The sequence below is a fragment of the Rhinoderma darwinii genome, chromosome 8, assembly GCF_050947455.1.
Source record: "Rhinoderma darwinii isolate aRhiDar2 chromosome 8, aRhiDar2.hap1, whole genome shotgun sequence".
Classification (NCBI taxonomy): Eukaryota; Metazoa; Chordata; class Amphibia; order Anura; family Rhinodermatidae; genus Rhinoderma; species Rhinoderma darwinii.
The window spans coordinates 23,582,146-23,595,070 of NC_134694.1; the positions used below are offsets into that span (position 1 = coordinate 23,582,146).

Here is a 12,925-nt window from a genome sequence, read left to right on the forward strand (position 1 = left end):
GTTCAAGCTATTTTTTTCACACTTAAAATATGTAGCAAGTGATGACAATGCCATGATTCCAGACATAAAGAGCTCACAACCTCTCTGACTATATAGAAGAGTAATTCAATTTAAAGTCATTTACCAAGCGGTGATGAAGACAAGGTTAGGCAGAGATTAAAGAAATCTACCATTCATTTGCATTACAGTATAGCCAACAAGACAATGCCTGCTCTGCAAGGAGCCATCTCCCCAGTAGCATGCAAGAACACACAAACTACGTTAAAACTGGTGCCAATTGTTTATATTTCCTAGTAGCTATCTTTTAGATTCATCAAAATCTGTCCTACACTTTCCTAAATTAGATCTGATTCTTAACTAAATCTTCTTAGATCACCTATAGCATCTAATCTGCCTTTAAGGCCTCATGCACACGACCGTATTTTTTCCCATCCGTAAATACTGGCGTAAATACGGGTCCGGTGTCACACGTATTCCACCCGTTTTGCACCAGTATTTACGAACCCGTGCTCGTAAATATGGGTCCGGTGTCACACGTATTCCACCCGTATTTACGAGCACGTTTTTGGCGGCAAAATAGCACTGCACTAATCGGCAGCCCCTTCTCTCTATCAGTGCAGAATAGAGAGAAGGGACAGCCTTTTCTGTAATAAAAGTTAAAGAAATTCATACTTACCCGGCCGTTGTCTTGGTGACGCGTCCCTCTCTTCACATCCAGCCCGACATCCCTGGATGACGCGGCAGTCCATGTGACCGCTGCAGCCTGTGATTGACCTGTGATTGGCTGCAGCGGTCACATGGCCTGAAACGTCATCCAGGACGTCGGGCCGGATGTCGAGAGAGACGCGTCACCAAGGCAACGGGCGGGAGACCGGACTGGAGGAAGCAGGAAGTTGTCGGTAAGTATGAACGTCTTTTATTTTTATTTTTTACAGGTTTATACTGATCGGTAGTCACTGTCCAGGGTGCTGAAAGAGTTACTGCCGATCAGTTAACTCTTTCAGCTCCCTGGACAGTGACTATTTACTGACGTCGCTTAGCAACGCTGCCGTAATGACGGGTGCACACATGTAGCCACCCGTCATTACGAGAGCTCCATAGACTTCTATGGACTGTCCGTGCCGTTATTACGGCCTGAAATAGGACATGTTCTATCTTTTTTAACGGCACGGGCACCTTCCCGTGAGAAAACGGGAAGGCACCCGTCGCCAATAGAAGTCTATCAGCCCGTTATTAGGGGACGTAATTACGACCCGTAATAACGGGAGTTTTTACGGTCGTGTGCATGAGGCCTAACACAATGGTTTCCGGCATTGCTATTTTACTCCCGAAAATAATTTGGCTTATGCAGGCTGGATTCCACCTATTTACATGTTGAATCTTTATAGAAGAGACAAGATCTGATCTCAATCTACCTATTGATTGATTGCCATGTTGTTATAGTAGTGCCTAGTGCTGGGACAAGCTCTTGGTGCCCATGACATGTTTTACAATGGGTCCCTAACCTTTAGTCCCTGAAGTTCAGCATAATAGCTGTCGGTTGGACAATGATTTATTTAATTGCAGCAAAATCTAGCGTTTATCCGACCCCTCAGACCTACAGCATTATCACAAACAGCATCCAATTGGCTCTACTAAGAAATGTTTTATTATTAGTCCATAAATTGTTCACACCGAGGTGGCCAGCTACTCTACCTACCCCTTGTCTTAGCTCTGACAGTGTCTAATGTTGCCTCATTTAGGACAAGCTGTATCTCCATATTATTAGAACAGATTTTAAAAGTACTACTATGCTATAAACACTTTCGGTTGTTCTTCTTAAAAGAAACAAATTAAAGCGCCTTAGAAAAAAGAAACAAAAAAATGTGGACATAACATAAATAAAATAGATTTTGTGAATGATAACCTTACCTCACTGTTATAAATAGCATAGACCAAGAAAATATACAGCCCCTGTAAGAAAGAAAAATAGAGTAAGATTTTTTTCTTACAAAAAATGAATCGCTATAAAATTAGGATTCAGATTTTTTTTATTATCAATATTTATTACATTGACAGAAAACCGGAGTAATGACAAAGATTCTAAAACATTACTACATTTATCTAAGGAACTAGCATATCCAACATTAAATATCAGCCATGTGCAAGTTACAGTCATCCTAATATAAAAACATTTTTTATTCTGGGGCTACATTAAATATACACAAAAACTTACAAAACCCAGTCCACAAATAATATTTAATAATGAATGTTGATGATAACTGTTTTTGTTGAACTGAAATGTAATTCAATATACTATACACACAGTAAAAAAAAAAACTTCAAAGAGCAGGAGTTGTCTGACCTAGCTTCTTGGTGCTATGAAGCACAGGGTTGTTTTTGTTTTGTTATTTAAAGTAAAGTGCGTCCGTATTTAGCACTTGCACCGTATGTTTGAGACTTGCAGCACGTTGGGTCATCAACCTCAGCTGCAGCCACATATCCTGGTCCAATCACTGATTTTTGCATTTGCTGTGCCTGGAATCAGATGTTCCGTAGTTGTTTTTTGGCACATGTTAACTATAGGTCCCAAAATCTTCAGAGGTGCCACTTGAATTGGGCTAAACGCATTTCGGCAATAGAACTTTACTCCTTCATTAGCAAAACGACTACTAGAAATTTTGCATAATGTAAATTAGCTCTTACTAGAGGAAGAACACACATATGGTAATCTAAATATTTAACCAAAGTGATGGCAAACTGGTCAGAAGAGGATGTGGTGGGGTGCTACAAACATGGAACACTAGAAAATGAGAAAACTTTCCATTCACTTTGAATGAAGATCAGGTTGACTGACTTGTCTCAGCCATAATCTTATCTAGCATTTTTAGAATTCATCCTATGGAGAAGACAGGCTGAGGATATGCTGAGCATCTTTATGTAGGTTCCCTTATAGCTCTTCTACTTGAAGAACATTTTATGTAAATAACAACAAACTAGAGTAACCTTTTTAGGCAAGGCGCTTTACAGGTTTACGTAAACCATACTAAAGTTAAGAGCACATGTAATGTTCTACCTTTCTAATAAATATTTTTGTCAAGTTGGCTTTAAAACTTGGAGACCATATAAAGAGATTTTTTTTCCCAGAAAGTGCTATCCTGTATTGAGGTTTCAGGCTTTGTTTGGTCTTTAATGTCACCTGTTATAGTATCCATCCATCCTATTGGTGGTCCTTCTTTTCCTCTCTCTCTTCAACACTTTTGAGAATATATGTCTTCTCCAATGAGCTGGGTCTTCTCATGATACTTCCAAAATGCAACTTTAATCTAGTCAGTTGACAAGATGAATAATACGCTTTATTTGGTCAAGGATCCCCTTGTTCGTTTCCATTGTAACAAGGGCTAAGTGCTACACTGCGACTTTGGTTGCACGTCATGAAGATCGCAATGAGTCATCGTAAGTAATGATTGTAAATGTAGTCGCATTAGAACACATAGTTAAATAAATCCAAACATGCTGCATTTTTAATTGCTAATCGCAAGTCGCATGCGGCTTTGCTTGCATAGACTTTAATGTAAGTCATGTGCCTCCGTGACATGTCAGGGCTTTTTAGACCACGACTTAACGAGACCGCGATAAAACATAAAAAATCCAAAACCGGCTGGATTTTTGGTTGCGGATCGCAATTCGCAGACGACTTTGCTTGCATAGACTTTAAAGGGTATTCCCATCTTTGGCATTTATGGCATATTCACACAATATTCACAAAAGCTCTGGGACCCGCACTGATCTCAAAACCGGGGGTCACACTGAGTCTCTACTGAGCATTGACCTGGCAGTGATGGGCAGCGGCTGCCTCACCAGGGGGGGATGGGTCTGGGGACCCTCATTCTTGAGATAGATGTGGGTCCCAGGGCTGGGATCTGCATCTATCATACTTTTATGGCATATAAATTTGGTGCATCTTTCCAGACATGTTAGACACACTTTCATATACCATCTCTTGGTTGGCTTAGTTTACAAGCTTTTGTGCCCAAAATGTTGGTGCACATCGGCGCCTTTTAAGCCACATCCCCCTTCTGCTTAGCAATGCCAACTTTTCTAGACCCTGTTTGGCACAAATCAATAATAAATTTGTCTAACTTTTATGGTGCAACTACAATCGTAAATCTGCCCTATTGTATTTCATTAATGTCAAGAGCCCTTTTTTGTTATTTTACCGTTGTAAGTGCAGGTAGAAAAAAAATTATTCATGTTTTAACATTATTCTGTGTTGACACTGTTCTTACATCAATACAGGGGAATTCAGTGAATATTCTTGGTTTGTACATTAGTTTTCTTTCTCTGTTACTTAAAGCCAACCCTTCATCGACCTTTGCTTTCGACTGTATAACATGATAATTTTTTAAGTGGATTTATCTGATCAACATTATCTCTAATGCACGGCTTACTGCACCTGTTTCTTTGACCTTTTTTCATTTAGTAAACACATTGGACACTTACTAAAGAGTCACACAACTTCATCCTGTACATATCCTATGTTTCCTGTGACTAAGTTATAGGTGGAAAAATACATTCAGACAAGAATTTGAAACTGTACATTGTACTGACCTATGTGCACACTTCACTGAGCTATTTCTCTACATCTACAGTAGAATATTATGTTTATTGACAGTGTCAATCTATTTCTACATAAATATGTAATTGCGTATTATAGATTATGTACATTAAAAGTGTGATGTGATTTAATAGCAAGTTTTAAATGGGTTGTCTGGGATTATTTTGTTTTTTTGTTTTGCCTTGGCCATAACTGGCCATTTTACTAGAAAGCAACTAAGTTTCTAATTTACATTCATTAAAATAATAATACCCTCTTTAATACTTTTTACATTCTCTCAGGATCAGTCTGGGTACTGTCCTAGACGTCCCCTTCATCATCCTGCCATGTCCCTAATGGTCTTGAGAGCTGGTGGTACCTTCTGGATTCAGACATCTAAGCTTTAATTGGCCCTGTAAGGGGTATTGCTGTGTTTTATGGAGTAATTGGGCACTGTAGGCACTAATTGGGTACTGTATGTGCTGTTTAACTAGGCAAAGGATGACACTGTCTGGTCACTATTTGTCTCTATGTGGGCACTATAAGACTATATGCAAGTAAACTATGGAACTAGATTTTAAACAGGGCCTGCCCCGAATCCTCTCAGGCTGCCACATCAAGCCCCAGCAAATATCTGCGCCACGGTGCACGCAAGGTCCTGATATCGGGCAGTGTCAGGATATTACAGTATGTGCGACGCAGCCCATGACCTCGTTGTGTGCTGTGCTGCATACAATGTCCTGAGACCCCCTGAGAGAGGGATGTCTGTCCTCTATGCTAAGTTTTGTTTTGATACTGGAGCCCCTATCAGAGGTGGTAAAAACTCATTCTACCCACCCCATAGGTTTATTCGCAGACTACGTTATATTCGGCGTAGGTAACCCAATCAAGTCTCTATTGGGCACTTATGATACCCTCTATTTATTTAGTTCTCTATCATATAAAATCAATAAATCCAAATCATGGATTTTGGGCCTTACTATTTTACAGGAGACCTGACAAAATATTTTGTTAGCTTTCCCCTTCTCCTGGCAAGACAAATACATTACATACTGGAGTATCGACCTTACTTTCCAACTAAGCTATTGGTGCACCATAATTTTAAACCTCTGATCTCCCTAACGCAAGTGGAACTTAAACACTTCGCTAAATTTAAGATTGCTGGTGCGGGAAAATTGTCTTTTACATAATGATAATCCTGTCCAAGCTTCTATATCGCTTGAGAACTTTAGCTATTCCTATCTCAAAATATATTTTATGTCAACTACACACACAAATAAACAACTTTATTTGGGCGAATAAGCACCCAATGGTGGCTTTGAAGCCATGACATGAAAATACATTTGAGGGTCTGGATCAATCAAGGCAATGGTGGTCTCCATATGTGCATGTAAACAACCACTGAGAGTGCCACCGGAGCCTCAGCGCCAGATCATCTGGGGCAAGGATAGGTAAGTATTGCTTTTTTTTGTTTATTTCATTTGGAGTCCCTACTAAAAAAAATTCACTTCCCGGATAAACCCTTCTCAGCCCATCAATGGTCTGTAGCATATTATACTGCTTTAAAAAGCTGGACCTGCTCCAATCGTCAACGCGTATTTCAAGATTTTATTTCAATAGTACAATACCACATATTAGCTTGCAAAAATGTTTACTAGTTCATCAGGACAATTTTGGAAAGAGTGCAGGAACGCTCCTCACCCTTTTTGGGAATGTCCCTTACTACTTGCGCTTTGGAAATCTATTCACTCCCTTTCCGCATCTGTATTCTAACACCCTCAAAACGAAGTCTCCTGAGGCTAGGAATAGACACTTATCCCACTACACAGAGTGTAGTCCTATGTCGTATTTTGACTGCAACTAATTCAACTATTGCTCAAAGATTGAAATCATCAGAAATTGTATCACTACCTGATTCTATTAGGACATTTAATAATAACTATAGGTATGAGTCAATGATAGCACTTATTCAGCATAATTGGGACAAATTCTTACTTAAATTGGGAGTGCTAGAAATACTCTAAATACGCTGAACCTCTACACAAAATCTGAATGCCCTCTTTTGCAAACTATTGTAAAACCTAGACCTCTTTAAACCTGACCTAGGGTATTGTTTTGCTATATTGTACACAGTGATGTATGGTATCTGTTTATATGCTGTTCACCGGCATATGTACGAGACATACTTGAACCTTTTGTTTTATAAGTTCTTCTGTAACGTAGCATCTTTTGCTAAAATAAAAAATCTATTGAAATAAAAAAAAAAACTTACTGCCATTAAAATTCCAATATCATGATAAAACCATTAACTTTTATCATATACACTAGAACAACACACGAAGGGCATTTTGCCACAATTATCTAAATAAAAGCAATCAGAGCACCCATATGTCACCTTTCAGTGAACAGGAATTTCTAAATTCAAATTTACATGCAGTTTTATGAATATCGCAATTTGATTGCCAACGGCATGCGAGTAAATTTAAAAGGAACGCTTCAGGTAAAACTGATACAGGGTTATGCCAAGTGCAGGGCTGAGGGGGTGGAGCATGGCACAGGGATTTATGACACAGCTTTGATGACACGCCAACACATACCCATGTGACCGATAGCAATCTCCTTCTTCCATTGTGTTGGCGTGTTATCAAAGCATGTGACCGCTAGGGGGCTGGCAATGTGATGACACCGAGGAAGTAAACCAGCCCACTTCTTTGTTAGCGCTATCTCGGGTAGGCATTTACCGGCACCAGCGGGACATAGGTCTAAAAGGAAAAGAAGGGCATGACAGGAACTGTAGTTTCCAGAGCACGCTGAAACGACTTGTCCTGCCTACCTGAAAGTTTTTTAAGCGGCTACATCGGGAAGTGGTGAGCAGGACTGGCTTTAGGATAGATGGCACCCCATGCGAAATTATCTTTCAGTGCCCCACCCCATCATAAAAAAAATGCCCCATAAAAAAGTATCATACCCCCCACAGTATAATGCCCTATTCAGTGCCCCACACACAGTATATTGCCCCTTTAGTGATCCCCATACAGTATAATAATAATATTTGTTAATATATTATAACCCCTTCAAGGACACAATAATTTATTCTCTAATTGTGCTCACACAGTATTATGCCCCCTGTAGTACCCCTACACAGTATAATGTCCGCTTAGTGGCCTCCACACTGTATAGTGCCCCACTCCCCTGGTTGCCACACACAGCCCCCCCCCCCCTTGTAGATAGTGCTCCCTGTAGATTGTGGCATACAGCCTCCCTGTAGACAGTGCCATAATCTCCCACCTCCTCTTTGTAGACAGTGCCATACAGCCCCCCACCTCCCCCATGTGGGCCATGCCATTCCTTCAGGAATTTTGAGGCAGATTTTGAACCGACAGTGTTATTTGACGGGTTTTTTTGGGGGGTTTTTTCTTTAAGCCGTTGAAACGAATGTAAAAGACGCAGGCAAAAAAGCTCTCCAAACGAGCGCCGCAGGTATTTTCTGCCTCCTATTAATTTTAATTGGAGGTCAGAGGTGGAAACCACTTGAAGACCATCAGCCCGCCACTTACAATAGAGTGACCATTAGCCCGCCACTCACAGTAAAATGACCATCAGCCCCCCACTCACAGATTCCCCCTTGAAGGTAGTGCCACACAGCCCCCTTGTAGGTAGTGCCACACAGCCCCCTTTTAGAAAGTGCCACACAGCCCCCTTGTAGGTAGCACCCCCTTCCTGTAGATAGCGCCACTGTAGCTCCCTGGAGAAGCAGAATCCCCCTGTGGCCGGGGATTCCGCTCCTGGATGGAGCGCTTGATATCTCTGTCCATACATGGACAGTGACATCAGGGACAACTCTTGAGTTCAGAATCCCCGTCCACAGCGTTGCAGATTCAGCGACCCCTTCCAGCTGCCGGAGTGATGCGTCCTATGCAATGGCACAGGTTGCACACCCCTAAGACCGGCCCTAGTGGTGAGTATTGCGGATATGTGATTTTGGGCAGGCAGAGTCGTTGCAGTAGTGTATAAATGTGTTTCAGACATATTTGTGGTGTTTTTATTTATTTATTTTTGATCCCCGGATAACCCCTTTAACCTTATTTCCCCTCCTGTGCTAATTCTAAACCTACAGACAGGAGAGTAGCTATAGGGGGGGGGGTAGATGTATCTGGTGCCAGAGGACCCAAATGCTCCATCTGCCTCATAAGAAGACACCAGCATTATAAATGGTACATAGTAGATTGTGGGGTACTGTTAAAGATTTTTCATTAAACCCTTCATTGAGAGCTTTAAGTTCTACTTACAGATTATTTTGGGTAAATGTCAGGCAAAATAAGTAAATTCTCAAAAATGTTTGCCTTGTTGAAAGACTCAACTATGTGCCTCTTTATACTAAAGGGCAATCAGACTGAGTAGGACAGTATACACATAGAGACCTGTATAGGTCAGTACTGAGACATGCACCACAGATTAATTACATTCTCACAGGAAAACAGTCTCTCCTCTCTCCTGATTTACAATACATGCTTTTTCTTTTCCTGACAAATAAATCAGCTGCACCTCAGAAAGTAATGCATCTCATCAACGCTATATAGTGCCCATCCTAGTAGACATGCAGGGTAAGATTCAGCAGAGCCATAAACTCCCCGTCCTTCAAAAGAAACACTGGCTGCTCCCACACTGCTCTCTTTTGGAATAGCAGCCAAGATCTCCATGAGGGGGATGGAGGGTTGTCACAGCTGCTGAATGTGGTTATCAAGGCATCTGGAATGAAATTTAAACCATCTTGTTCCCAGATAATTTCGAACCTTAAAGTGAATTTCCACCTTTTATTATCATGTTGTTTTTGGGTCCATAATAGTGTGCAGATTAATTTCTCAATATATCTTTATAGTGGTTAGTGCTTCATTTTTCTGATACAGAGCTCCAAATTCGCTGCGGGGCATATTTATAGATGACATGCTGGCTGCCTGAGGATCTTACAGCATACTGAGTTATTATTGTTTAACATATACAGTATGCAGTTATCTTCTAAGCTCCCCCTAGTGGTGGATGCTGGAAACCAGCATGCTATGTTTTATATCTATGTTTATGCAGGGGGTTTTGGAGCTCAGTATCAGAAAAACAGAGCTTCAAGCACTATAAAGATATATTAAGAAATTAATCAGCATACAATTTTTAACCTGTTTCGATTAAAAAACCAAAACGATGTTGAAGGGTGGACATTTACGTTAATGTTTTATAAGTGGTGTTAGTAGTACATAGTTATTTTAAACGTTGAAAATCCCTTTCAACTGCCCTGATTCCTCCCCTTCCCCTTCCAGTATCCCTCCCTCCTTTCTTTTTTCTTTTCTTTATTCTATGCAGCACTTCTATTATATGTATTGCCTTTTTATTTCTAATGATGTATGTGCCACTTAATAAATGTTTTATTGAGATTATATATTTTATATGTTACATTGTTGTCTGCTTTCCATTGATTGGAATCCTATTTTTTAGTGCATTGTTTTGCTCATTGATGGTTTATACGATTGTGTTATTCTCATTGTCAGTGTATGCATATTTTGTCAAATAGATTCGTTCCTTTCTCTTTTTGTAACTTGAAAAATCTTTTCATAAAAATATGATTTTTTTAAAACCTTTCTCTAGTAAAAATCGAACTTTGGAGTTGCTCTATATATTATATTAGATAAAGGCAGGAATGTGAATTCTTTGATATAATAATATTAGAAACACTCCTACACTGGCCCTATAGATCCATCAGCAGACACAGGCTGTTTTACATCAGTCTATTCACTTACAAAGTAAAGAAAATAAGAAAGGAAAAAAATAAATTAGAAACCAAAATGTTAAGTGCAATACAGAACAAAGCAGATGTTTTCTTGCATGTGTGCAAATAAATATATATATATGTATATATACATATACATATATATATATATATATATATATATATATACATATATACTTTCTTTTACTCGCTATCCCCCATTGATAGCTGGAATTTTCAAAGTAAACAAAACCTCGGTTGGCTATGGCTTTGCAAAATTCGTATACCATACTGGCAACAGTGGATACGGATATTCTACTCTCCTCGGCGTGCACACTTCCGTGGGCCTACCAAAGCACTGTCTGCTCAGCCAGTACGCTCAATGCTGCCACAATAATTTCTGTGAATTTAGGGCATAGGGCATCGGCGCCATTACATGACGGACATGGAGAGAGATTCCGCCCCTCAGCCATGCAGCTACAATAATTTTGCGAGGAGCTAACTGTGCGTGGACAGGGTGAAAACAGAAAAATGGGGAGATAAAGTAAAAAAAAAAAAACCACACAGGATTTATTGCACCAGTTTTAACACGGTAAACATTCTTATCTTTTTTTTTTTTGAGGGGGGTAATGATAGGTACTGTAGCGTCCATGGCCGCGGGACGTCGGGTTTACTCACCTCCCGACGCCCGCAGCCATGGATCTGTGAGCGCTGGTCTCCGTCTCCCTCCTAGGAGATGCCAGCGCTCACTTCCGCCCCGTTCGGCTGGGTCCCGTAGGGTGCGCGCGCACGCTCGCGCCCGGCCTTAAAGGGCCAGCGCTCGCAATTAGGAAATCGTCATCACTATCAACTGCCACGATTTCCTGGTCTATAAGAAGGTCCCTGGCCTTCTAATCCTTGCCTGAGCGTTGTTAGTCTTTCCCAGTCTGTCTCGCAATGGTCCCTTAGTGTCTCCCGTTCCAGCTGTTACCCGTGCCCTGTTACCGTTCCTGTATTCCGTATTGTTGCTGTGCCTACCAGCGTTGAAGTGTCACCTGCCACGTCAAGTGCCACCTGCCACGTCAAGTGCCACCTGCCACGTCAAGTGCCACCTGCCACGTCAAGTGTCATCTGCCACGCCAAGTGTCATCTTCCACGCCAAGTGTCTTCTGCCACGCCAAGTGTCATCTGCCACGTCAAGTGTCTTCCGCTTCATCGGATAATGCCCGCCACGTCTGGCGCCACCTGCCGCATCTGCCTCCATCCGCGCTGAAGCCACAGCCACCGTCCGGACTATTTCAGGTACCCAAGCATTACTGTCTGCCATTGACTTCCGCATAGACTGTGACCTGGTCAGCTGCCTCCCCGCTACGGCGGAGCGGCCTAGTGGGTCCACATACCCTGTGTCCGTGACAGGTACACTTTAAGGAACCCTACATACATTGGAAAATTAACAGGACTGTCAAGGATTAGAAACAACAGAATCTGCTTTTTTTTCCCCCAGACACAGCAGCACACTTGCCCATGGGTTTTCTCCGTAACTGCAGCTCAGACCAATTTACATATATTGATTCTATTTGATTCTAATTCCTGACAACCTCTTTAATGCCATATTAGAATTATCGAATTGATCTAGTTGATCTGCAATACCAAACATGGAGTTTAGACAAGAGTGCCACTATACTGGGGAAAAAAGCAAAAAAACAATGACAACAATTTTGGTATTTTACACAGTAAAAAAAAAAAAGTCTCATACCTGAAATGCATTTAGGAAAATAAAAATGTATGCCCAAATTACGCTTATATGCACCAAAACACCACACAGCCAAGTCAGTCCCAGGACAGGAAGGAGAACAATGATAGGTTTTGCAGTGGCCCTGCAGAAGAAATAAAATGAGCACATGTTTTACATAAAGGTATTGTGTTATGAGACATGCTATTGATATGTAATAGATGAAAAAGAAGACGTCAATGACTAAAAAAGACAAATCAAATGTATTTGAAACTTTCGTGAGAATGACATTTTATAACATCAGAAATCATTTTGAGTGTATTTTTTTTTGTGGCACTCATATGCTCATGTTTAGGCTTGGACTGGTCCACCGAATGATTAGTTAGTGGAAGAGAACAGCTAATTGCTGGGGCAGCACCTAACACACAGGGTGACCCGCCAGAAGCCCCAGGCAAGTGACACTTACTGTGGCGAAGCAGAGAGCCATTTTGATATCCCAATGCAGGCAACGTAATGACGTCACTGAATAATGCCGCCTGCACCGGGCAGCAGATAGAAGAAAGCAACGTAATGACATCACTGAATCAGGCCGCCTGCACCTGGCAGCAGACAGAAGATCCAGCATCTCGTCGTGGGAACGCGGTATGGTGAGTGTCAATAGCTTTTTTTTCATTGGCACAAAAAAGAAAGGATCATTAACTACTGCGTGGGGGGCCTAACTACTGCGTGGGGGGCCTAACTACTGCATGGGGTGCCTAACTACTGCATGGGGAGCCTAACTACTACATGGGGCCCCTAACTACTGCATGGGGCCCCTAACTACTGTATGCGGGCCTACCTTCTGCATGGGGGCCTACCTTCTGCATGAGGGGGGCCTACCTAC

At 41.4% G+C, this 12,925-nt stretch overlaps 1 protein-coding gene across 1 annotated transcript in view; it reads right to left on the reverse strand.

The window, feature by feature from the left end:
• ADGRD2 (adhesion G protein-coupled receptor D2) overlaps positions 1-12,925 on the reverse strand; it is a 198,456-nt gene that overhangs the window by 94,457 nt on the left and 91,074 nt on the right. Inside the window, exons 18-19 of the mRNA XM_075834574.1 lie at positions 12,067-12,187; positions 1,912-1,953 (exon numbers count right to left, since the gene is read on the reverse strand). Coding sequence (XP_075690689.1) covers positions 1,912-1,953; positions 12,067-12,187 — 163 coding nt within the window. The remainder of the gene's footprint in view (positions 1-1,911; positions 1,954-12,066; positions 12,188-12,925) is intronic.